Below are 27,171 nucleotides of genomic sequence, written 5' to 3' on the forward strand. Positions count from 1 at the left end.
GGTGATGTGGAAACCGATTGTGCAGGTATGTGGAACAAGCATGTTCCATGAGGAGGAACAGCAAGTGCAAAGGTTTTGAAGAGGGAATCTTCTTTTCTTTTTTAAAAAATATTTATTTATTTATCTGACCGCACCAGTCTTAGTTGCAGCATGCAGGATCTTTGTTGCTGCCTGTGGAATCTTTAGTTGCAGCATGTGAATTCTTAGTTGCAGCACATGGGATCTAGTTCCCTGGTCAGGGATTGAACCTGGGTCCCCTGCATTGGGAGCATGGAGTCTTAGCCGCTGGACCACCAGGGAAGTCCTGGTTTTGAGTGGGGAGCATTTTTGATATGCTCAAGGATCAGGAAAGAAGTCAGGATGCAGAGGTGTCAGCACCGGTTTGATTTCCCTGAGGTCTGTAGGGCTAGAGGTAGGACTTGTTCTTGTTCATCCAGTGATCCTGCTCACTCCTCTTTTCCTCCACAGAGTACGGAGTGAGACAGCAAGAATGAGAGGAAAGAAGAGGATATAAAGGAGGGAAAAGTAAGTGAGGTTTGGAGCAGGAAGATGCAACCTAACAGAGGGGTGCCCCATATCTTTGGGCCACAGGCCCTGATATACTAAAATTGGTAGGTCACCCATGTAGGACATTGGGAGGCCTCTAACTGCTGTCATGAAGGAGATGAGTCAGAGCATCCAAAATGTGCTAGTGAGTGACCACCCCTCACCAGGACGTGTCCCCCTCCTCCCATTCTCCTCGTTCTCATGCCCGTGACTTTTTCTTAGAGCCACACTTAACCCAGGGAGCCTCCAACAGACAAACCGAGGCAACAGAGCTACCCTTGGGAGTGCCGTGCAGCACCCTGAGAAAGGGGCAGCTCCCCGCCCCCGCCCAAGCAACATAGGAGATTATACAAACCACATATCTCTTCTTTCTTTAGATCCTGATCATTCTCCATATTTTTATTAAGTGTTAGATTAGATTTCTGTCAGCTCTGTACAGCCTTGAAGCCACATATCCTCCCAATTAGCAGTTGCTGGTAAAAGAAACTCTGGACAAATAAGGCAGAGTAGGCGGCTATTGATGCTTCTGCATGGAGGAGGCAGAGTTCTAAATATCAAATCCATCTAAAAGAAACTTAAAAGTTGAAGGCTAAAATGTTTCACAGATAAAAATACCACCGTGCATTTATCAACCACAGAAGTAGTAGCCTTGGGAGATTCACTGGAAGAAACTCTCATTAAATATCTGGCTTTCTAAAGGCTAATGGCATTAATCTCAGAATACAACCATTAATCTCAAATGCTCCATGCTAATTGATTGTCTTGGATTACTAAACTCAAACAGCATCTATAACTCCTAAAGATATAAAAGTAGTTTTTAGGTCTATAAGAATCTTAAATATCTATATATTATCGCTACTCTCTTTGGTCAAAGAAAATTTAACAGTTTACCTCTGGTAGATAGTTGCCCTGGAAGCAATGCATGCAAAAGCATTGAGGTGTCAAGCCCCATCCTTCCTACTTTCTTCTTTCAAATCCTAAAGAAATCTATTCACCATGGAAAGCACATTGAAATAAAAAGGGAAATTCCACCCAGTTTATATAATGCCAGAATTATTAGGATTGGGGCCCTCACTGAGAAAATAAAAAGCCGTCTAAAAGCCTGGGAGGGAACGAATGCGTGGTGCAAAAAGGTGACCCCCTAGAAGGGCATTCACTATGCAGGTATCAATAGCAAAATTGCCTTGGGGAGCTCAAGGCAAATCAATCTGTTACAACTCTGTGGGATTCAGCATTCAGTTCCCACTCCTTCCAGAATCCTTTGAGCCAGCATCACTCCCTGGGGGTGTAGGGCACTACTGGGATTTGGGGAAAGGATGATTTTCTGATATATGGGATTCTTCCATGTGTTGTAGGATGTTTACATCCTTGATCCCACTCACCAAATGCAAGTAGCACTTTGCAGCCACTGACACAGAAGCATCCCCGGTCTGTCCCTAGAGCAGACATTTCTATCCCCAGTTGAGAGCCCTACAAGTCTGAGCACTAGCAACAAGTAGAATAAGGTGGGGTTTGAATATAGCTGTGAGGATGCTCCACTGAGCAAGTTATCAGATATCCATCTTCTGTCTGTATGTAGGCACATCAGGAAAAGAAGTGGCTGGCTTTGTATACTGGTGAAGAAACAGTAATATATCCAAAAGTTCACTACAGCCACATGATTAAAGAGATGACTTTGTGGTGGGTGGTAAAGCAAATTTTAAAAGGAAATTAAAGTCTGAAATGAACTAGAAGCAGTGTTCAAAAGAACTGACATAGTAAATAACTCAATCCATATTGTCAGTACTCTTCTGGAAAGGGGAAGGAGGGTCTTTTTGAAGATGAGTTGCCAGCTGCTTGACATTTGCCTGAAAATAGAGGTGACAGGCTAGGTTTTTAGGTTCTTCCGTGGACACTGAATTTCAAAAATTAAATGAAACATAAAAATGAAACACAGGTGAGCAGTTTTAAATCTGCATATCCAAGTTATTGACCAGCTACTTAATAAGTACACGCCCTACTACTTGGAGTGTCACTGCATAGCTCTCCTTCTCTCTCCACTTCTTCCCATTGACCCTCCCCAGCCCCTGGCTTCCTGCCTTTACCCCCAGGACCAGATCATCTGTGGGAAAGAAGGTGGAAAGGGACACCTCGCCTTGCCATGGTGGGATCCTCCCCTTTTCCCTTTCCCCTCACCTCTCTAATGGCAGTACATTTGTTAGGCAACTATATTTGCCAATCCCTGGACTAAGACTTTTATGATTGTTTTAATTTTATAGTAGGCTACCCAAAGAAATTTTAACAATTATTCCTTCAGAGGTTTGTTTTAATTTTTTTTCTTGAAACAATCTCAAACTCATAGAAAAGGGTTTTTTTTTCATGATTTGAGAGTAAGTTGCCAACTTGTTGCCCACCACCTCTGATTTTCCTACAAATAAGGACATTCTCCTACAAAGTCCAATGAAACCATGAAAATCAGAAAAGTAACAGTAACACATTACTACCATCTAATCCCCAGACCCCATTCAAGGGGCCCAAGAATGTTCTGCAAAAGGAGCCAGAGGAAATCCCTTGCTATATTTAGTTGTCCTGTCACTGTAATCTCCTTCAGTCTGGAACAGTTGCTCAGCCTTTCTTTGGTTTTCATGAACTTGGCCCTTTGGAAGAGTACTGGCCATTCATTTTGTAGAATTTATCTTGATTTGGTTTTGTCTGCTGCTTTGTCATAATTGGTTCAGATGTTGCACCTATGGCAGGACTATCTGAGAAGTGATGCTGGGCCTTCTTGTTCACCGGATCAGGTCACACATGATTTTGATTTGTCCTGTTACTGATGTCACTCTTAGATCCTGTGTGTATGATGATACTTGCATGCTTCTCCACTGTATATAAAGTTATTCTTTTTCCTTTCATAAATAATAAGTATCTTATGGGGAGGTACTATGAGCTATAAATAGCTTGTTCCTCATCAAACTTTCAATTATTTTATGGATTTATGTTCCGGGCTCATACTTCCCTATCACCAGCCTGGAATCAGCCATTCTTCAAGGTGGGTTAAGTGCTTTGCATGTATTATCTTAGTCAGTTCTCACAACATGAGAATCATGAGCTGATAACTGGTAGTATTTCCATTTTTCACATGAAGAGACTTAGTCTCAGAGATGTTAAGTAATTTACTCAGTGTTTGCACAACTTGAACTTGGCAGAGCAGGGATTTGAATTTGGGTCTACTTGACTTTGGAAACTGTGTTACGAATCACTCTGCTTTAGATGATCCCAAACTTTCCACTCTGTCTATTCACATCACCTTCCACATTATAGAACCTATTGACCTATATGGATAAGAAAGTTGCTATTGGAAAGTGTGTTTAGCATTCCAAGTCAGGTGGCTAGGAAGTCCTCTCCTGCTGTTTCTCTGACACCAGGACCGAAAGAAGCCAGCTTTCTGGCTCCCTCACCCTTCACCCATCCAGGAGGCTGCAGTTCAGTAAGGGGCTTATTGGGGGGAATTTAGGCAAAAGTTCTGGGCATATCAACAACAAAGGAAATTTCTTTTTCTTTTTAAAAAATTGTATTTTATTTTTTATGATTGAGGGGCCTGGGACATAGTTTTAGGCTTACTGAAATCCAGTGTGATGGATATAACATCTCTGCCACTAAATTCTTTAAAAAGCCATGGTCTCTGTTGTCTGTCCCAGGGATCTGTTTGGCCACTCTATGAATTCTCTCTCCTTCTGCCTTCATGCTGGGTCTCAGGCTGCTGAAGATATAGCCAACTAGTAGAGGAGGGTATTGACACCAGCCATGGAGTTGTTTAGCTTCTGCTTCTTCTTGCCACATGGCCTTGTTCAATAACCCTCCTTCTCTTTCCATGGTCTCTGATTGCTGGTCCCTTCATAATAAGACTGCATGTAACCTTCTCCAAAGAGGCACCCCTCACTATTTCTGCTCTATGCTGATCTTTCCCTAACACTGCATTTGTCCTTTGTATCCACACTGTCCCCAGTCAATATCATCCCATCTTTGTATATTTACAACACACACACAGGCACATATCCTGTGAGTATTTTCCAGTTGTTTGATGTCTAGAAGTATGTCTTCTCTTTCTAACTGAGGTCCAGTTGGAGTGTGAGTCTCAGGTGAAGGCCATGGTCTTGAGCATCCTACGTATTTCGTAGCAATTTGTAATGAGTTACACTGACATCATTAGATTGCTCTTAAATGTGTGTTGAATCAGTGAATGCTTGTCCATGCGTGGCCCTGCATGTGTTTCACAGAACTTATGTCCACATTCTTTTTGTATACTCTAATGCTTTGGATTATACTTCTCCATTCCCTGTATTACCATAGAAGTTCTGGGAGAGAGATCATTTAGTAAAACTCTTGTTTTATAGATGAGAAAGCCAAAGCTCAGAAAGATATCATGTCTACCTGGTAGCAAAACTCGAGTCAAAACATCAAATCCTGCCTCCTTTTCTAAAACTTCACCCAGTGCGTCATTCAACTTTATTCATCATTAGCAAGTACAGATATTTTTATGATAACTATTAATTGAGTTAGCAAGGCAAGGTGTGTGTGGAATTAAAGCTAGTAATTTAATAAAGCTTATGTCATAGTGAAAAAAGGAAAAAATATTTTTATTTAAAGTATGAAATTTTAAAGAATAAAACTGCTAGCTGTATAAGGAATTCTGCAACTTGCAAATTGATTCTTTGTATAAAATCATTTCTAGAACACATCAATAGGAACATTGTTTCAAATGACCTAAAAGATTCCTATGTTAAGAATTAGGGTGTCCAGAGAGGAACCGTTAGATCAGGAACTAAGATTTGTCTTTAGATCTGGTTTCTTCTTTATTATTAAATCACTTAGTTTATTTGTTACCCCTCCTTTAAAAAGCACAAAAATGGTAACTTTAATTTAGAGGTAAAGAGTCTAAAGGATTCTTATAGGGAGTACAAAAGAAAATGTCTGAACTGTATAAATGCCCAGAACTGTATGTTAGGGGTCATTGCTGTGTTTGTGCCATGAATTCCTTTGGCATCTGGTGCAGCCTCTCAACTTCTTCTCAGAATAATGTTTTTAAATGCATGAATTAAAATATATAGGATTACTAAGGAAAAAATATTGAAATATAGTTATTAAAACATTTAAAGAACAAAGATATGATATTGTAATCAATATATAATGCTTTTTATTAACACTCATATAATAAGATCTAGTATCAGAAGCAATAACTATGGTGATTTCAGAGCAGTGTGTCTTTGACTACTCAGGCTGCTGTAACAAAGTACCATCAGCTGGGGGGCTCACACAACAGAAATGCGTGTATTTTCTCACAGTTCTGGAGGCTGGAAGCCTAAGATCAGGGTGTCAGCATGGACTTTCCTTCTTGCTTACAGAAGATCACCTTTTCATTCTGTGCTTACATGCTCACATGTCCTTTCCTTGGTTCTTGCACGTGGGGGCGAGAGGGGGGTGGGATAGGAAGAGAGAGGGGTCTCTTCCTCTTATAAGGCCTTCAAGTCCTGTCTCACTAGGGCCACACCCTTATGACTTAATTTAACCTTAATAAATCAAATTGCCAACATCTGCTGGGTCATCGAAACAGAGTTCCAGAAAAACATCTATTTCTGCTTTATTGACTATGCCAAAGCCTTTGACTGTGTGGATCACAATAAACTGTGGAAAACTCTGAAAGAGATGGGAATACCAGACCACCTGACCTGCCTCTCAAGAAACCTGTATGCAGGTCAGGAAGCAACAGTTAGAACCAGACATGGAACAACAGACTAGTTCCAAATAGGAAAAGGAGTACGTCAAGGCTGTGTATTGTCACCCTGCTTATTTAACTTATATGCAGAGTACATCATGAGAAACGCTGGGCTGGAAGAAACACAAGCTGGGATCAAGATTGCCGGGAGAAATATCAATAACCTTAGATATGCAGATGACATCACCCTTATGGTAGAAACTGAAGAAGAACTAAAAAGCCTCTTGATGAAAGTGAAAGAGGAGAGGGAAAAGGTTGGCTTAAAGCTCAACATTCAGAAAACTAAGATCGTGGCATCTGGTCCCATCACTTCATGGGAAATAGATGGGGAAAAAGTGGAAACAGTGTCAGACTTTATTTTTGGGGGCTCCAAAATCACTGCAAATGGTGATTGCAGCCATGAAATTAAAAGACGCTTACTCCTTGGAAGGAAAGTTATGACCAACCTAGACAGCATATTAAAAAGCAGAGACATTACTTTGCCAACAAAGGTCCGTCTAGTCAAGGCTATGGTTTTTCCTGTGGTCACATATGGATGTGAGAGTTGGACTGTGAAGAAAGCTGAGAGCCGAAGAATTGATGCTTTTGAACTGTGATGTTGGAGAAGACTCTTGAGTCCCTTGGACTGCAAGGAGATCCAACCAGTCTATCCTAAAGGAGATCAGTCCTGGGTGTTCATTGGAAGGACTGATGTTGAAGCTGAAACTCCAATACTTTGACCACCTCATGCAAAGAGTTGACTCATTGGAAAAGACCCTGATGCTGGGAAGGATTCGGGGCAGGAGGAGAAGGGGATGACAGAGGATGAGATAGCTGGATGGCATCACCGACTCGATGGACATGAGTTTGGGTAAACTCTGAGAGTTGGTGATGGACAGGGAGGCCTGGTGTGCTGCAATTCATGGGGTCGCAAAGAGTCGGACACAACTGAGTGACTGAACTGAACTGAACTGAATAACCTTAAAGTCTCATCTCCAATTACAGTCACATTAAGGATTAGGCCTTCAGCATATGAATTTTGGTGGGACAGCTTTGTCCATACATAGTGATAAGCATAAGCGATATTTTCAAACATCTTCAACAAACTTTAATATGAAGTAAAAATAGCTGTGATCTGTTGGTAACAGAGTCACAGATGCTGCTGCTAATAAGTTTGTTGCCTACATTCTTTATGGAAGGAAATTCTTAATTTCAGGTAGAGGCTAATGAAAATAAGATTTTTCCCCCCATTCTAGTTCATAAACACCCTGAATTTCTATATAAGGACTCCCAGGTTAAGAACCCCTGCCTGATACATGGAAGTAAGATATTCTTATTTTGAGGAAACAAGTGGTGTAATCCCTAGATAGTGGGGACAGATTCTGAAATCAGGTGATTCTACCCATTGCCGGTTACCAAGGAACAGTTCAGTTGCCGAGTCGTGTCCAATTCTTTGCAACCCCATGGACTGCAGCACGCCAAGCTTCCCTGTCTATCAGCATCTCCCAGATCTTGCTCAAACTCATGTCCATTGAGTCGGTGATGCCATCCAACGGTCTCATCCACCGTCGTCCCAATCTTCCCCTGCCTTCAACCTTTTCCAGCATCAGAGTCTTTCCCAGTGAGTCATTTCTTCACATCAGGTGTCCAAAGTATTGGAGCTTCAGCATCAGTCCTTCCAATGAATATTCAGGACTGATTTCCTTTAGGATCGGCTGGTTCGATCTTCTTGCAGTCCAAGGGACCCTCAAGAGTCTTCTCCAACACCACAGTTCAAAAGCATCAATTCTTTGGCACTCAGCTTTCTTTATGGTCCAACTCTCACATCCATACATGACTACTGGAAAAACCATAGCTTTGACTCTACAGACCTTTGTCGGCAAAGTAATGTCTCTGCTTTTTAATATACTGTCTAGGATGGTCATAGCTTTTCTTCCAAGGAGCAAGCGTCTTTTAATTTCATGGCTGCAGTCACCATCTGCAGTGATTTTGGAGCCCCCCAAAATAAAGTCTGTCACTGTTTCCATTGTTTCTCCATCTATTTGCCATGAAGTGATCGGACTGGATGCCATGGTCTTCATTTTTTGAATGTTGAGTTTTAAGCCCTCTTTTTCACTCTCCTTTTTCACTTTCATCAAGAAGCTCTTTAGTTCCTCTTCACTTTCTGCCATAAGGGTAGTGTCATTTGAGTACCTGAGGTTATTGGTATTTCTCCCAGCAATCTTGATTCCAGCTTGTGCTTCATCCAGCACAAAGGAACAGTGAGTGTGTTAACTGAAAAGAAATATCATTTGCTCTTGCTTTGCTTTCTGATACGTTAAAATACGTGTTTGAGGATTGGAATGTGTTTTGTCTTGCAGACACCAGTAACCTAAATAATGAGCAAAATGATTCCTGGACCTCTGAGAACTACTGGCTTGACCCTTCTGTGAAGGGCCAACTAAAAACGAAGGAAGAGGATGATGGACTTCGGAAATCTCTGGATAAATTCTATGAAGTATTTGGCAGTCCACAGCCAGCCTCTGGAAATTCACTCTCCACATCTGTCTGCCAGTGCCTGTCTCAGAAAATTAATGAACTGAAGGACCAGGAGAACCAAAAGTATACCCTCCGCAGTTTTCAAATGGCCCGGGTCATCTTCAACCAGGATGGCTGCTCCATCTTACAGAAACATTCCAGGGATGCCCACTTCTACCCACTCAGAGAATCAAGAACATCTCTACAGGAAGAAAAGCTGACCCCAGGACTTTCAAAAGATATTATTCATTTCCTCTTGCAGCAGAACTTGATGAAAGACCAGTAACTGGTGCCTGGTGGTGACAGCAGGTGTATGAGGGCAGCAGGGGGGTATCCCTGTGGCCAGTACCATTGGTGCATCACCCAGAACCCGTCAGGTCTCTTGCCAGCTTGGTGTGCCCAGCCCCCAGCTAAGTGCCTTGCAGGCCAAGGCTGGCATCTGTGATCTGGTCCTAGAGCCAGTCCAGCCCAAATGGACAGCCAGCAGTGTTTGGTGGTTTTATTGCCTTTGGGCCATCCCTTTATCCTAAGGCCAGTGACCAAGTGGTTTGGGATTCCAAAAGACTACCTTCCTTTTTTCCAGGAAGGACATGCTCTGATGATTCAAGTACAAGAGCTCCCCTCCTGGTAAGGTCAAAGCTGGGGTTTCACTATCTCACCTTTGCCTGGCTCCTTCCTTTCCCCGCCCTCCTTCTCTCATTCAGTTACTGGTGTCTCCTGGGAGTATTTCCATAATAAATCTCCTGTACCTGAACCCTTGACTCAGAGTCTACTTCTGGAAGAACCTAAGAGATCAGGCTTCCACTCGATGAGTTTTTTTGGGGTTTTTTTTTTTTGGCCGCGACTAGGGATAGAACCTGGGCCCCCTGCAGTGGAAGTGAAGAGTCCTAACCACTGGACCACCAAACAAGTCCCTTGATGAGTTAGTTTTTTTGAAGGGTACAAAGCCTTATGCTGAATCAAGTATAAGAATTCAATCAAGTTGTAAAACTGTGACCATGTGACTGAGAACGTATGTCCCCAAATAATTTAAATATGGTTCCAAAAGGTGCATCACATCTTAATCATACCCTTGCTTCTCTAAAGCCAGAGTTTCCTGTTTTATACTCACTGGGTATGGAAGGAACATTTGAACCATCTAAAATAAGAGCTAAGATTCACAAATTAAAAGAAAAAAAGTCTGTTCATCTCCACCAGATTGTAAATGTGAGAGGTGAGAAAAAAACGAATGTGTACCACTCACCAAAGTGTGTGTAAACTCATTGATGATATGCTAGATTGATGGATGCAGCCTTGTCAACTTGTGGTGAAAGAGGAAAAGGAATCCTTTGCCTAAGTGGACTCCTTCCTCTCATTTTTGCTTAGGCTTGCCTGTTGCCCATACCCTCTGTCACCCTCTGAACAACTGGTGCCTCACCCCCGCCCTGCCCTTGCTTTGTCAGGAGCAGCTTCATTTTTTTAAAAAAATTTTATTGATGTATAGTTGATTTACAGTGTTGTGTTAGTTTCAAGTGTACACCAAAGTGAAGCAGTTACACATATATAGACCCACTCCTTTTAAAATTCTTTTTCCATATAAGCCATTACAGAATATTGAGTAGAGTTCTCTGTGCTCTACAGTAGGTCCTTCTTAGTTATTTATTTTATATATAGTAGTGTATACATGTCAGTCTCAATCTTCACATTCATCCCTCCTCCCGCACCCTTCCCTATGTCTGTGCCCGATTTCTGTTTTGTAGATGAGTTCATTTGTACCCATTTTTTAGATTCCACGTATAAACGATATTATATGATATTTGTCTTTCTCTGTCTGACTTTTTCACTCAGTATGACAATCTCTAGGTCCATGTTGCTGCAAATGGCATTATTTTGTTTCTTTTTAAGGGGAATGGCTTTTATATAGCCCAGGCAAGCCTGCTCTTCAGCTGCATCCTTAAGGTTTATTTGAGATTCATTTGGTAGAAGGACATCTCCCAGCACCGAGCTCCCTGAAACTGTAATCAGAAGCCTCGTGCTAACCCCTCCCTCAAAGGTCCTTGGAACAAATTGCACTGAAGTATTCTATCACTTGACAGAGGAACTATGAGAAAAGCTGGCAACACTGAGCATTAGATCTTGAGAAACTCTAGGGGAAATTTAATTAGCATAAGACTCCATAGGTTTCCAGAAAGCAGAGTATGCACATGGATCAGCTTACATATGTATGTTACAGTGAATGAGGGTGCCCTCTTAAACCAGATGTCTTACAGATTCTTGGCTAGAGAGAGAAGCCTTTTAAAAATCTGGATTACCCACTATGGCTTCCAGTTCTGGAAGAAACAAATGTGGGAACAGTATCCACCTCAAAATACAGCACCACTGGAAGGAGACCTAACAGGAAGGAAATAGGAAATGAACAGTCCTTTGAGAAAGCAAGACTCCAGATCTTACTCTGACAACCAGTTATCTGCATTTTTTCCATGGGCTTCTCCAATTCAACTGGCCCCCCAATAATTGTCAAACCATGAGGACTTATAATTGAAAATCTACAGGTTGAATTTTGAAGTTGCTAGTTTTATTGTTTTTTAATGTGAAGTTAATCCACAGATGCCCTTGACTGCTATTGTTGTTTTTGTTCAGCCACTAAGTTGTGTCTGACTCTTTGCGACCCTATGGACTGCAGCATGGCAGGCTCCTCTGTCCTTCATTATCTTCCAGAGTTTGCTCAAATTCATGTCCATTGAGTTGGTGATGCTATCTAACCATCTCACCTTCTGGCACCCTCTTCTCCTTTTGCCTTCAATCTTTCCCAGCATCAGGGTCTTTTCCAGTGAGTTGGCTCTTCCCATCAGGTGGCCAAAGTATTGGAGCTTCAGCTTCAGCATCAGTCCTTCCTATGAATATTCGCAGTTGGCTTCCTGTAGGATTGACTGGTTTGAGCTCCTTGCAGTCCAAGAGTCTTCTCCAACACCACAATTCAAAAGCATCAGTTCTTCATCGCTCAGCCTTCTTCAGAGCTTCCCTGATAGATCAGTTGGTAAAGAATCCACCTGCAATGCAGGAGACCCCAGTTCGATTCCTGGGTTGGGAAGATCCCATGAAGAAGGGAAAGGCTACCCACTCCAGTATTCTGGCCTGGAGAATTCCATGGACTGCATAGTCCATGGGTTTGCAAAGAGTCAGACACGACTGAGCAACTGTCACTTTTTAGCCTTCTTCATGGTTCAACTCTCACACCTGTACATGACTACTAGAAAAACCGTAGCTTTGACTATGTGGTCCTTTGTCAGCAAAGTGATGTCTCTACTTTTTAATGTGCTGTAGTTTTTAGCATATTCAATCACTGAAGTGTTGGAGATTACTTTCCATGGCTATCAACAGAAGGAAACTAGATTATTTTATACTGTTTTTAAAGGACAAAAGATAAAAGGTATTTGAATTTCCATACTAAGAAGTAGCCACTTCTATTTGGTGGTAAGATTTTAGTATCGGTGACTTCATAACCTTGATTAGTATCAGTGCTGTGGGTGTTCAGAAAAAGGTAAACTCTGAAAGCAGAGAATTTAGAAGTCTAAAAGCCAGAATCACTTTAGGGTAAAAAAAAAAAAAAGTGTGGCGTGTGTTTCTTGTATCTGAGTAAGTGCTTATGACAGGTCAGTACAAAATATTTGTTTCCCTGCAATCTCGCTCCTTAATTTGATCTTCATGCTGTTAGGATGACATTTTCCATTTATCTCTGTTTTCCTTTAATATAGACTAAGAGATAAGGATATTAAGACTCCGGTCTCTGGTATCATTGTCTAATTCTGCCCTGCAGATCACTTCATTGACATCTTAGCCTATGAACATTCTATCTAGGATATCATCTTTGGTCCATTTCAGAAGTCTGTGGGTGGATGGATTTGCTTGCAGGAACCTCCGAACTCTAAGGAGGAGAAACAGATTTTAATATATTTGTGTAACTGTTTTTCACTTTACTAGTGTTTCTTTGCATGACATATGTATGTAATAGATCGATACTTTTTAAAGTTTTCAAAGTTTATTTTTTAAACTTTTTATTGGTTTTAATCATACAGAAGAGTGTTTGTAAGTGAACATCTTGAAGATTTTTACAAACTGAACCCACCAGTCAACCAGCATCCCACTCAAGCAACAGATATTACCAGCTAGCTCTGAGTGGAGATTTTCAAAGAACTAATTAGAATGGTTTGCTCAGATCAGTGTTTCTCAAACTACTGGTAGTATACAAAAGAACTTTAGATGCTGCTAGGTAGACAATGTTTATTTTCATTGTTATCTATTCAATTTATGTTAGAAAAATAAAACTACTATGTCGGATCTATACTTTTACAGAAATTTCCTGTTGTTGTTCAGTCACTAAGTCATGTCTGCCTCTTTGCGACCCCATGGACTATAGCACACCAGTCTCCTCTGTCCTCCACTATCTCCTGGAGTTTGCTCAAATTCACATCCACTGAGTTGGTGATGCTATCTAACCATCTCACCCTCTGTCACCCTCTTCTCCTTTTGCCTTCAATCTTTCCCAGCACCAGAGTCTTTTCCAATGAGTCAGCTCTTCACATCAGCTGGCCAAAGTACTGGAGCTTCGGCTTCAGCATCACTCCTTCCAGTGAATATTCAGGGTTGGTTTCTTTTAAGATTGACTGGTTTGATCTCCCTGTATTCCAAAACTACATGTTTTTTTGTTTGTTTTTCAGCAGAAACTCCTGTATATCCAGGCTCCTCCCTTACCTCTTGGAACAGTTCCCCAGAGCTATCTGAGAGGCTGCCTTCCCAGGCTGTAGTCCTCAGTAAGGTCCCTGAATAAAACACAACTTATACTGTGAGTTGTGTGTTTTTTTCCCAGTGGTCAGTATGAACAGCTACTTGATGTAAGTCATCACAGAAATGCAGTTTTTAAAAGTGTTGCCATTTTAGAGTCTATATGATTGGTAAGAAACTGAAAAGATTGATCCTATCTGGTGATAACAAAGATGTGGGGACATGACAGTCCAAAATGAAAACACATATCACAATTTGCAATTGAGTAAGTAATGAAAAATTAGAAATACAGACCCAGACTTGCCACATGCCCCTTCCATGCTTCTCATTGTCCTTGGACTAGCAGCTGGTCCTGCCCATCCCATCGCTTTACCTTTGCTACAGCCACAGTGACTTCTCAGTTGCTAAACTTGGCCACCTCCTTAACCCACAGTTTTTGGGTAAGACCGTGAATTCCTTAATAAGGCTAACCATCATTTCAAACACTCCTGTTACTGGCCCCATTTTACAGATGGGGAAGCAGGCACAGAAAGCTAATAGATAGTGGAAGAAGTACCAGAGCCCATACCTAACCCCGAGCTATCCTCAGCTCCCTGCTCCAAAATGCTAACCCTCCTCCCACCCCAGGGCCACCCACAGTGTGCCTTCCTCAGAGAAGCCTTCATACTCCCTCCAACTCCCACCACTGCCGGGAAGGGCTACTACCTTCCATGTAGTCCTACAGCACTGAGCATCACCTTCACAGCTTGATTTCACCAAATGAACCTAACAATGTGCAATGTAAGTACATGGCTTAAGTCTCCTCCCACCTCCCCATCTCCCACCCCCACCAAAGGAATGAGAGCTCTATCTTGTTCACCCATGCCTATGTCCAGGCTGGCAAACAGTGATGCTCATTTATATTTATAAAATAAAATGTAGAAAAACATCTCTAGAGCTTAGAGATGTGTACTGAAGAATTCAGCAGTAAAATGTCATAATGGTTGTAATTTACTTTTAAATACTTAAATGGGAGCAGGATGAAGCAGGTATGATCAATTTCATTTGTATGCTGGTTTGTATACTTCCAAATAAATGACAAGCCAGTTTGCTTTTGTCTGCATTTTGACTTAAAACATTTTTTTTTCATTTTCTCTCTGCTCCCTTTCCCCCAGGTCACTTTGCAGTGGTTGACTCTCTCAGACTGTACTTTCTTTCACAGAGGAAAACCACTTTCCCTACCTGTCAGAGAACACAATCTCCATGAGCAAGTTTACATTCAGAGAAAGCCTTTTTTTTTTCTTTAGTTTTTGTTTTTTCTTGGAGTATAGTTGATTTACAATCCACAGTATATATATTTCTAAAACATTATATAGCTTAATAGAAAAGCAAACATACAACCCAATTAAAAAATGGGGACAGGATATGAGTAGACATTTTTCCAAAGAAGACATGCAAATGGCCAACAAGTACAGGAAAAGATGCTTAACATCACTAGTCATCAGTGACATCACAGCTGTCACTCATCATTACAATTTGCATTTGTAAAATGCAAGTCAAATCTACAACAAATACCACCTCACACCTATAAGAATTGTGATTACCAATTCTGTGAGGGAAGGACATGGAAAAAAGGGAACCCTTATGTACTACTAGCAGAAATACAAATTAGTGTAGCCACCATGGAAAACAGTAAGGTGGTTCCTTAAAAAATTAAAACTAGGACTACCATGTAACCCAGCAGTTCTACTTCTGTATCCATCCAAAGGAAACAATAACACTATCCTGAAATATATCTGCACCCCAGTGTTCAATGCAGCACCACCCACAATAGCCAAGACATGGAATCAACAAGAGTTCATAAAGAAATGAATGGATTTTTTTTAAATGTAGCATATATACAATCAAATATTACTCAGTCATAAAAAGAAGGAAATCCTGTCATTTGTGACAACATAGATGGAGCTTGAGGGCAATCACACTAAGTGAAATCAGAGAAAGCAAATACCAGTACTGTATAATCTCACTAATATGTGAAATCCCCCTCCAAAAAAAATGAAACTGAAGCCATAGAAAGAACAGACTGATGGTTGCCAGAGGCAGTGGGTGAAATGTGTGAAGGTGGTCAAAAGCTACAGATGTCCAATTCTAAAATAAGTCATGGGGATGTAATGTACAGCATAGTGAGTATAGTTAATAATACTGTATTACATACTCGAAAGTTTCTGAGAGATTCTTTTTTTCCCATCTTTTACTGTTAATTCTCCATTAGGATATGAAAGGTGCCAGGGAAAGGTCATGGTCAGGAATGCAGAGTACACCCTCTTCAGTGGTACTAGCTTAGCTGCTCATGTTTATGGAAGATTTCTCTCTCTTTTTTTATTTTTAAATTTTTTTCTTTTTCTTTTTCTTTTTTTATAACCAGCTTGTGGGATCTTGGTTTCCCACTCAGGGATCAAACCTGGGCCACTGGCAGTGAAACTGTGGAGTCCTAACCACTGGACCACTGGGGAATGCACATGTTTAAGTTCCGTGCAAGAACAGCAGTAGCTGAAAAGCACTTAAGCTGCCAGCACCGTAGAAAGCCCAGCGACAATCCCTTTCTTCATATTGAAATACTAGTAATACCAGTAATAACCTCTTCAAAACGGTCCAGTAATGTGTTTAGGGACGAAATCTTGGATTAGTATCCAGTGTGGCAGCTCCCCTAATTTGACATCCAGGAGCTCCTTCTCCTTCAGGGGATGACTGACGCCATCTTGGAGTCCTGGCTGTTTGCTCCAATATGAACTCTTCCGTGTTAAGCAAGGTTTGAGGAGTAACTAAAGGCCTTCCCACATTCTTCATCTTCAAAGAGTTTCTCACACTATGAATTCTCTGATGCAGAAAAAGAGATGAATGTTTTCTGTATATAAACATTTTTCTATCTCTGATTATTTTATAACTTGAATCCAAATCTGTACACCAGCTTCTTCTTTCTTCCCTCAAAACAATCCAGGATTCTTTCCCTAGTTCCAATATCACAGTTATGTCTGGCTTAGAGATGCAGTGGGCCCACTGAGACCAAGTTACTACATTTCTCCATCATCACATCGCAGTACCATTTCTTCTGAACAGGGTCAAGAAGTTTCTGCTCATGCTGACAGAACTCTGTGGCCACATCCCTGAATGTTATTGGTTCACGGGCCATGGTTTTAGACCTGCAGGAGCTAATCAGTCCTTCGGCCTTTCCAGAAAAACAGAGTCCAGAAAACCCAAACTGTCCCTCGTGGGGTTGGCACTGTACAGTTGTTTCCATGGCAACCTGTCCCAGTTTCTTGCTTGGATTCAGTGTATTAAGGAGACTCAAATGACAGCCCCTTTGGGATAAATGATTCTCTCAGCAAATAGGCTTGTGGACCAGAGTCAGATCTGTTTACTTGCTTGCAACCCACCAGCCTTATTCTCTCATTGCTTTTTTCTTAAATACCTGAAAGCTGTGCATTGGAGAAAGTGGTTTTACCAGCAGCTGAAGCAAGAATTCTCCAAATCCACCCAAGAGAATCCTTCCCAACTGCTGTCTCACTGCATGGTGCATTCACAGAAGACACAAGAATTAGGATCCTGCCATGGCTGTTATTTTCTCTTGGCCTCCTTTAGTATCTGCAGCTTAATGTCAGATGTTTTAAGCACACGTTAGTATTTCATGAGAATGTAATTCATGTGTATTCAAGCTATGAAAGCATTCTGGTTACCTTGCAATGGGATGCCCCTGGGATCCTGATTAATGCTTGCCATGCTGACTCTCTAGAAGGTGTGTGGTCCATTTGGATATAAAGTGTGGTGTTCTCAGATGTTCTGGTTCAGGCCTGGGAGCTAGGTTGCAGTGCCTAACCCTCCCCTGATTTTTCACATTCTCTCTCCACTGTCTTGTATCCTCAGCCCTCTTCTATTTCCTCTCCATTTTCCATCACATATTTATAAGTTTCCTTTACCTTAAAAAAATTACACACACACATATCCATGCACAAACAACAACAACAACAAAAATCTTTATTTAATCATTTTATCTCTGTTCAGCTCCTCCCTTCCTTTTGGGACCCAGGAAATAGCCAAGATACAAGACGCTGGAATTTGGAAACAGAGAAGACCCTGAGATGGCTCTACTGCTATTCACTTCCAAGCATGTCACTCAGCCTCGCTGGGCCTGAATTTACTTCTATGCCAATTATAGATAATAGGTGATTGTTATGTCTCGGAGTCTTAATGAGGCTCTCATAAGTTAATGAATATTCAATATTCAACATTAATATAAAATGTCCCTGAAAACCCTTTGTAAATTATAGAGCACAGTGAAATTGTGAGACGGCCCCTTTGCTCTGTGCTCACTGGTTCATTATCCCTTTCAAATCTGACCTCTATCTTACTGCTGCTCAGCTGAAGCTCTTCTCAGCCATGACTGTGAATAGCACTTACCTCCCTTGAAAATAAGGCCATTGTCAGTCACCCCCTCAAATCCCAGCAGGGCCTTTAATGTCCCATTATAAGGGGCCATTAGATGGATTATGGCCTATCTACATTATGGACCAATATGCAGCTGTAAAAAGAATGAATAAGTTCTTTTCACTGTAATGTGGAAATACCTCCAAACTCTATTATTAATTGGGGAAAGAGTATATGTAGTCAATTACCATTTCTATGGGGGAAACAAAGGCAAAAGAGAAATGTTTGTGGATGCCTGAAATATCTTTGGAGACATGCAGAAGAAACATAACACTCGCTGCTTCTGTGAAGAAGAGCTGGGAGGCTGGGGCATCCGTATCCAAAAGTACATCCATTAGCTTTGTAACAGATAGAGGATTGTCAGAGAAGGAGAGGTGATGATGGAAGCAGAAGTCAGAGTGATGCCATTGCTGGAAGGAGACCACAGATAGCATTCTTTGAAAAGGCAAAGAATAAATTCTCCCCCAGAGCCTCTGGAAAGAAGGCAACCCTGCTAATACCTTGATTTTCTCTATGGATTTGTTATTGGACTTCTGACCTCCAGAACAAAAGATAACATATTTGTCTTGTTTTAAGCCACTAAGGTTGTGGTAATTTATTACAGCAGCAGTCAGCAGCCAATACAGTGGCTTAAAGTAAAAACATTTGCCTAAAATCCTGAAGCAACTTCCAGTTCCAGAAGAAGACGATACAGATTCATTCTTCCTGGCTCCTCCCCTCTGAAAGCAACTAAAGGTCACAGAAAGAATTCAAAATACAATCATACTCCTAAAGACTTTTAAAGGTGGAAAGAAGAAAGTGGACTGGCTGGGGACCTCATGACTTGAGGAACAACACCATGGAGAATTCTCTGGGTGTTCTTTTATCTTCTGTTGATCCTGGGTACCAGCCAGCCTGCACTTGAAACCAACAACAGATAATAGGTAAAAAAGACAAAAGCAATAGAGAGAGGAAGAAAGAGCAAGAGAAAGCAATCAAGCAAGAAAGAAGATGGAAAGAAGGAAGGAAAAGGGAAGGAAAGGAGGAAGGAAGAAAAACCTGCTCTCTCTGGATAAAGGACCAGGAAAAGAGAACCATAGCAGGGCCTCAATAAGGAGATACATACTCAATGATAACAGCAGGCCAAACCCACTCATAGCAATATCAAGAAGCAGAAATTGATTTCCAACCCATCCTTACCCCACAGTCACAGACAGCAGCAAACTGAGCTACCCATAGCAGTGGCAAAAGCAACATGCAGGCAGGCCAACCCATCGCATGCCACCCGGCCCCTAGCAGCAGTGGACTCAATCTGCCCACATCAGTGGAAACAGAGAAGCCGAGGAACCCAGCTCATACACTGTACCACACCAGGTGACAGCAGGCAGGGCCCTACACTTGCACTAGTAGTGCCAGCAGGCTGTCTCCAGACCTCCATGCAGTGGCAGAGGGTAACCCAGGGCATCTCCCTACATCTGCCTAATGACATCAAGCAGCTCAGGGAAACACCTTTACCCACACTAGTATCACATGTAGTAATCCAGTGGGAGCTTAAGCAGAGCCAGAAGCACAAAGTGGACCAGAACAACATTGCAAGGACTCAGAAAACTAAACTCTCATTGAAATGATAGCCTACAAAAGTAAGCCTTAAAAAAAAACTAAATAGAGTGCCTACTAAAATAGATTTATATAAGATCAAGGGTCTTCTAACATTATATGCAAAATGTCCAGAATGCTATTTAAAAAATCACTTGTCATACCAAGAAGCAGAAAAATCAAAACTTGAATGAAAAAAGATAATCAGCTGACATCAACAGTGAGATGAATCAGATGCTGGAATTATCTGGCAAAGATATTAAAGCAGTCACCATAAAATGGTTTCAGCGAGCAATTATGAAATCCCTAGAAATACGAAAAAATAGAAAACCTCAGCAAAGAAATAGAAATTACAAAAAAAGAACCAAATGAAAATTATAGAACTGAAAAGTACAACCACTAAAATAAAAACTCACAGGATAGGTTTAGTGGTAGAGTGAAGATGACAAAAGATGGAATCACTGGACTTGAGAACAGTTAGATTAAATTCACTCAATCTGCTGCTGCTGCTGCTAAGTCACTTCAGTCATGTCCGACTCTGTGCGACCCCATAGACGGCAGCCCACCAGGCTCCCCCGTCCCTGGGCTTCTCCAGGTAAGAACACTGGAGTGGGTTGCCATTTGCTAAACAGCTAAAAGAGACTGGGGGTGGGGGAAGGGACCTGTGTAAGGGGCAGTAACAAAAGCTCTTGGTTTTCTGACATCTGTGGACAGTAACAAAAGCTCTAACAAAAAGGGCAGGGGGTGGGGGTGGGGGGTGGTTAGTGGGGTTTTTTGCTTTTTTTTTTTTTACTTAAAAGTCAAAATTCTCACACCTGCCTTTTCCCTCTCCTCCCTCTGCCATCACCTGCTCCACACTTGCATCTCCTTAGGCTCTCCTCATGGTTGGTTCTCCCTGCTGCCAGACTGTCTAACAAAAGCTCACTCCTATATCATCAGGATCCCAGCAGGAGACAAGAAAGACTGTTGGACTAAATGATATTCAAAGAAATAATGGCTGAAATAAATGGTGAAAAACAGAAACCTACAGATTCAAGAGCTAAGTGAAACTGAAATAAGATAAATCTAAAAAATTTCTCATCAAACACATCATAATTAAACTTCTGAAAACTAAGAAATGTTAACAGCAACCAGAGATAAATGATGCACTAGTTAAAAGCAAAACCAATTCAAATGATAGCAGATTTCTTATCTGATATGATGGAGGCCAGAATGAAGAGGCACAACATTTTCCAAGTGCTGACAGGAGGGAACTGGCAACCACATCTCTCCCAAGTTCCTGTCCTATAGTTCTAAATTCCCATGGGACACTTTACTCAGATGTGGCCTTGTCAACTTAAACAAAATGTATAAAAAAACAGCTATATGTATCTGCTTTCCCCCAAGCTAATATTCTCATTTAATGTATCTAACTTGTCAATGGCATTAACACTTTCTAAGTCACTTGGTCAGGATGGATTCATCATGACTTTTACCTCTAATACCTTTACTTCACTACAGTATGCAGTGGTAGTGGAGAGCTGAGACCAGCAGACAGACTGACCACCTGGGTGTGATCTTGATTTTACTGTTTATCCTCAGGCATGTGACTTAACCTTCCTTGTCTCAGTTTCTTCATCTGTAAAGCAAGAATAACAATAATACCTAATTCAGGATGTTCAGATTAGTTCAGATTTGTATGGTATTAGAACAGCACCTGGCATGTCACATAGTCTTGGGCAGGGGGTGGGAAGGTTGGCGGGGGTTTTTGTTTGTCTTTTTGTTTTTTTACTTAAAAGTCAAAATTCTCACACCTGCATTTTCTCTCTCTTCCCTCTGCCATCACCTGCTCCACACTTTCATCTCCTTAGGCCCTTTTCATGGTTCTCCCTGCTGCCAGACACTTCCACACACTTAGTCTGTTTAAATCCAGCCAGTATTGGATCTTATCCTGTTCCCCACAGAAACCTCTCAAGCTCTTTAATATCAACAGGGTGAAGCATGAACCCAGGTCCGTGTGATTCTAACCCAGAGTTCTGCCCTCTCCTTGGTTCTCTGACCTCATGCCCAAGCTCTATGGCCTCTAAGACATTCTGTCCCTTCTCCAGCCCCCAAGGCTAATCCTTTATGCTTTAATCCTACACAGCAAAACCACTCTCTCTTGACATGTGTACACCTGCCTTCCCCAGTAGACAGAAAGCTCCTGAAGGCCAGAGGCACAGAACAGTGTTGGGTAAATACTAATCATGATATGACTTGTCACATCTCCTGTTCAGCCTCCTGATGGAGTCAGCTTGACAACTTTCTCTTTCCTACATCTGAAACCAGATAATTTTAAGCCAGGAGCAAAGGGCATGGGGTGGGAGGTGGAATTGTATATTCTGAGAAACATCATGGTGGAAGGAACAGTCCAATTGTAGGCCCTGGAAGCTATAGCTTCGCCATTAACAAGTGAGATGTCCGGCGAGGCTCATGGAACTTCTCTGGCCCTCATTTCTGTTTACAAAATGAGGACATTTTGTAAAGCTCCATGTTCTTCTCAGTCTCAAATGTTCTGTGACAAATCTCCATGAGGGCAGATTCAGGAAACCGATTCTTAAATTGAGTGATATGTTCTTATTGCACGGAGAATTAAACCACTCTTCATCACAATTCACTTCCTGAGTTTAACCGGTTAGCCAGGGTTTATTGGATGCCATCAACTCTGCAGTACCCGGGGTTGAGTGCTGTGGAGACACAGAAATGGTATCTCACAGGATCCTTGGCCTCAGGGCGTCTATTATATAATCAGTTTATTATAGTTTTATAATAAAAGCTCACCAAGATTATCATCCAGCAAATTAGTTTGTCTACCTAAGATTTCTGTAAAATAAAGCTACGTATGTTATGTAAGCTATGTGAGCTATGAATTCTGCGTCTTTCTATATTATGTGTCATTTTTTTGTGTGTGAAATACACATGTATTATACTTACATACTGTATGTTTAGATATAAATATATTTATTGAAAATGTGTGTATTTAAAACTAACATGTTAATAAACCAAATGATGTAGATTTTCAAAATTTCACAAAAATAGAATTGTGCTATATGCCTTTCACCTAGCTTCAATAGTCACCAGATTTTTGCAATTCTTTTTCATCTAACTCTATACCCTTACCCCTCTCTGTGTGTGCTAAAGCATTTCTTCTTAAGCTATCAGTGGTTAAGAACCCTTCTGTTTAATTTCCAGTTATCATGGACCACAGGCCACTCACCATGCAAGTTCAACGATACCTGACTGGGCTCTGCGCTGGTCAGTGAGACAAGTCCACTCATTGCTGCTTGGATGCCATGACAATGCAAAGTGTTACCACAGGTTCTTGGTCTTCCCAGATAGCGCTAGTGGTAAAGAATCCTCCAGCTAATGCAGGAGGCACAGGAGACACAGGTTTGATCCCTGGGTTGGGATGATCCCCTGGAGCAGGAAATGGCAACCCACTCCAGTATATCACAGTTTCTAAACACTCATTGCCAATGTCTGCACTTATCACAAACTGATAGCACACAATTGGAAAACTGGCACTGATCTGCAGACCACACTTTCAGTAACACTGTGCTAGAGTATTTCAAAGCAAATCTAAGACATTCTTTTATTTCACACATAAATTCAGCATGTATCTCTAATGGTAAGGACTTGGGAAAAAAAACACAGCACAATACCACTAATACCCCCACGATATCATCATCAATAACTCCTTAATATTATCTAGTACTCAGTTCATGTTCTTACAGTTTTAGTTGAATCAGGATTTAAGTAAGGATCTACCATTGCTTTGGTTGACATATCTAAGCCTCTTTCAATCTATAATAGTCTCCCTTTCCTTTAAGAACTGTTTTGAACCACTCCAAATAGATTGGTTTACCATTAACTATGGCTTCCCTGGTAGCTCAGCTGATAAAGAGTCCACCTGCAATGCAGGAGACCCCAGTTTGATTCCTGGGTCAGGAAGATCCGCTGGAGAGGGGATAAGCTACCCACTCCAGTATTCTTGGGTTTCTCTCATGGTTCAGCTGGTAAAGAATCTGCCTGCAGTGCGGAAGACCTGGGTTTGATCCTTGGGTTGGGAAGATTCTCTGGAGAAGGGAAAGGCTACCCGCTCCAGTATTCCATGGAGAATTCCATGGACTCTTTCCATGGGGTTGCAAAGAGTCAGACACAACTGACTGACTTTCACTTTCACTTTCATCATTAACTAAGAAAGTTTCCCTGATCCATAATGTTTCAAATGGGTTTTCCCTGAAACTATTATAATGTGACCATGGGAACAGCTTAAGAACAAGTGATCTCTACTCTCCCCACCAAACCCCATGATCTATGCATGTTATGACCACATTGCCCACTCTCCACGTTACAAAAATCATTTAGATTACTGAGTATGTATAAGTGCCAGTCACTCTCCCTGCCTTATCATCTCTGATTCTTTGTTGCCAATGGGGCCATTCATATAACAGACACCTGTGAACATTATTAACTGAACTATGTGTTTTCTTGGCCTTGATATGCTGCAAACATTGTTTACCAGATACAGTCACCTCTTTGGGGACATATGCACAATATGGACTTGAGATACTCTGATTATTTGATTTGGACAAGATCCATCTATGGGCTTCGCATAATGGCTTCCCCCCCGCCCCAGAAACCCTCTCCTTATCACTAAGGCTGCAGAAATTCAAGTAGTTTTGAGTCTTTCACTGTACAACACTTCATGAAGAGTCATAGACTTTTAGAACAGGAAAGGAAACAATAATCATGCAATCAAGCTCTCTGTAGGGAAGGAGATAAGGCCCCCTTGCTAGTTACCTAGACATCTAGATGCTCCCTGGACAAGAGCCAGGTCTCTGACCTACAGGGGAGACTCTGCACACATAAAGATATTGCTCTCTGTGCCCCTCAGGGTTCCGGATGGCACATAACAGGAGTGGACACCTGCTAAATTTAGTAGAAGGATAATGGGGGCTAACAGAATTGACCAGAAGGCTGGTTAACCAGATTTTAAAGACAGGATCTGAGAGAGGCTGGGCATGAAATACAGCTGAGTTCATGCTGCAAGGACAGTTTGATTTTAATGCCCTCGACTCTGGCCCTGCTGCCTTTCTGGCTAATGGACACCACCACAGCTGAGGCCAGTAGCCCAAGTGCCTCTGCTGCCATGGAATTCTAAGCTGTCTCTGAGTCTAAATTAAAAGTCAGGGTAAGAATGTCTGACTTGCTGAGGCTGGATCCTATGACTGTCCTCTGGCAGACAGAGATCAGAGAAAGGACCATCTGGCTGGGCTAGCTTCTACCATATGACCCACATCATAAAGGAAAGAGTGTTAGGATGCTAATTATCCTCCCATGATAGCAGATGACCACTCTATCTTTGTGGGCCTTCCCAGGTGGCTCCATGGTAAAGAATCTGCCTGCTAATGCAGGAGACTCAGGTTCAATTCTTGGGTCAGGAAGATTCCCTGGAGGAGGAAATGGCAACCTACTCTGGTATTCTTGCCTGGCAAATCTCATGGACAGAGAAGCTTGGCTCAGTTCATGGGGTTGCAAAGAATCAGACACAACTTAGTGACTGAGAACCCATGCAAACACTCTATCTCTGCAATTGAACTTCTTCTAGTATAAGGACGTAGACAACAATAGTTATTTTATTTCTACGAAATATGGAGATATTTCCTACCTCCAAAAATGGACTACATCCCCAGACAAACAGCATTATTCTAAGTGCTGATTTTGCAAAGACTTTAACCTCACTAAAAGAAAAACAGTTTAGTCTGTGTCCTAGTGGTTCAGTGATTGTCTTCTGGCCTCATTTTGGGGGGGAGGGAAACCAAAGATCAATCTATCCACCTGATTCACTCAGATGCTCAGTGTGAACACAGTGGCTGACAAGGGCATTAAAATTTCTTCTACAAGGATTCCATTAGTGATTAATATGCTACATATCGTGTTTTTACATATCAGATTGGGGCAGAGATGAGCTGGAATGTAGGAGATTTGTTAAAGCAACAGCTAGTATTCTGTTACTGATCTCTCAGTGTATTTTTGATGTCTCTTAAATTTGCAATGGGAGGTGGTACTGTGTGGTTAAGTAATATGAAGCCAGAGCTGACACTGTGACAGCTGTTCCCAAAGGCAAAGAATTTTTCTGTTATCAAGAGAAGATGTCTTTGAGTTTCCTGGGCTGAAGAGAATGCTGGGCAGTCCTGTCTTCTCTGCTTTCTGATAGCCTTAACAGATTACAGTTCAGTTCAGTTTCTCAGTCGTATCCCGGCTTTTTGTGACCCCATGTACGGCAGCACACCAGGCTTCCCTGTCCATCGCCATCTTCTGGAGCCTACTCCAACCTCATATCCATGGAGCTGGTGATGCCATCCAGCCATCTCATCCTCTGTTGTCACCTTTTTCTCCCGCCTTCAATCTTTCCCAGCATCAGGGTCTTTTCCAATGAATCAGTTCTTCGCATCACGTGGCCAAAGTATTGGAATTTCAGCTTCAGCATCAGTCCTTTCAATGAATATTCAGGACTGATTTCCTTTATGATTGACTGGTTGGATTTCCTTATAGACCAAGGGACTTTCAAGAGTCTTCTCCAACACCACAGTTTAAAAGCATCAATTTTTTGGCACTCAGCTTTATGGTCCAATCCTCACATCCATACATGATTACTGGAAAAACCATAGCTTTGACTAGATGGACCTTTGTTGGCAAAATAATGTCTCTGCTTTTTAATTATGCTGGCTAGGTTGGTCATAGCTTTTCTTCCAAGAAGCAAGTGTCTTTTAATTTCATGGCTGCAGTCACCATCTCCAATGATTTTGGAGCCCAAGATAATAAAGTCTGTCACTGTTTCCACTGTTTCCCCATCTATTTGCCATGAAGTGATGGGACTGGATGCCTTGATCTTTGTTTTCTGAATGTTCAGTTTCAAGCCAAATTTTTTACTCTCTCTTTCACTTTCATCAAGAGCCTCTTTAGTTCTTCTTCACTTTCTGCCATAAGGGTGGTGTCATCTGCATATCTCAGGTTATTGATATTTCTCCTGGCAATCTTAATTCCAGTTTGTGCTCCTTCCAGCCCAAGATTTCGCATGATGTATTCTGCATATAAGTCAAATCAGCAGGGTGATAATATACAGCCTTGACATACTCCTTTCCCAATTTTGAACCACTGTGTTATTCTATGTCCAGTTCTAACTGTTGCTTCTTGACCTGCATACAGATTTCTCAGGAAGCAGGTATTACCATCTCTTTCAGAATTTTCCACAGTTTGTTGTGATCCACACAGCCAAAGGCTTTGGCATAGTCAATAAAGCAGAAATAGATGTTTTTCTGGAATTCTCTTGCTTTTTTGATGATCCAACAGATGTTGGCATTTTGATCTCTGATTCCTCTGCCTTTCTAAGTCGAGCTTGAACATCTGGAAGTTCACAGTATGTACTGTTGAAGCCTGGCTTGGAGAATTTTAAGCATTATTTTGCTAGAGTGTGAGATGAGTGCAATTGTGCGGTAGTTTGAACATTCTTTTCATTGCTTTTCTTTGGGATTGGAATGAAAACTGACCATTTCCAG

The 27,171-nt window shown here is 41.6% G+C and overlaps 1 protein-coding gene and 1 long non-coding RNA gene across 6 annotated transcripts in view; one reads left to right on the forward strand and one right to left on the reverse strand.

Annotated features, from left to right (window-relative positions):
• Nucleotides 1-9,548, forward strand: part of SHLD1 (shieldin complex subunit 1) — a 106,201-nt gene extending 96,653 nt beyond the window's left edge. For 3 of the 5 annotated variants that reach the window (XR_014072981.1, XM_081556418.1, XM_081556417.1), the window contains one exon: nucleotides 8,638-9,548. Coding sequence is in view for 3 of the 5 variants with exons in the window: in XM_081556417.1 (XP_081412543.1) it covers nucleotides 8,638-9,080 (443 nt within the window). In the remaining 2 variants the exon portion in view is untranslated. Of the gene's footprint in view, nucleotides 1-468; nucleotides 526-8,637 lie in introns of all 5 variants that reach the window. The other 2 variants (XR_014072982.1, XM_081556420.1) reach the window with 1 other exon arrangement.
• A 1,334-nt stretch (nucleotides 9,549-10,882) lies between these two features.
• LOC145532093 (uncharacterized) lies at nucleotides 10,883-13,077 on the reverse strand. The gene is made up of 2 exons (XR_014072986.1): nucleotides 11,978-13,077; nucleotides 10,883-11,433 (listed from the first exon to the last, which is right to left on the reverse strand). It is a non-coding gene; the product is annotated as an uncharacterized LOC145532093 (long non-coding RNA).
• Between the last annotated feature and the right edge of the window lie 14,094 nt (nucleotides 13,078-27,171).

Source organism: Giraffa tippelskirchi, chromosome 13 (assembly GCF_054371585.1).
Source record: "Giraffa tippelskirchi isolate mGirTip1 chromosome 13, T2T-mGirTip1v1.2.pri, whole genome shotgun sequence".
NCBI classification, from domain to species: Eukaryota; Metazoa; Chordata; class Mammalia; order Artiodactyla; family Giraffidae; genus Giraffa; species Giraffa tippelskirchi.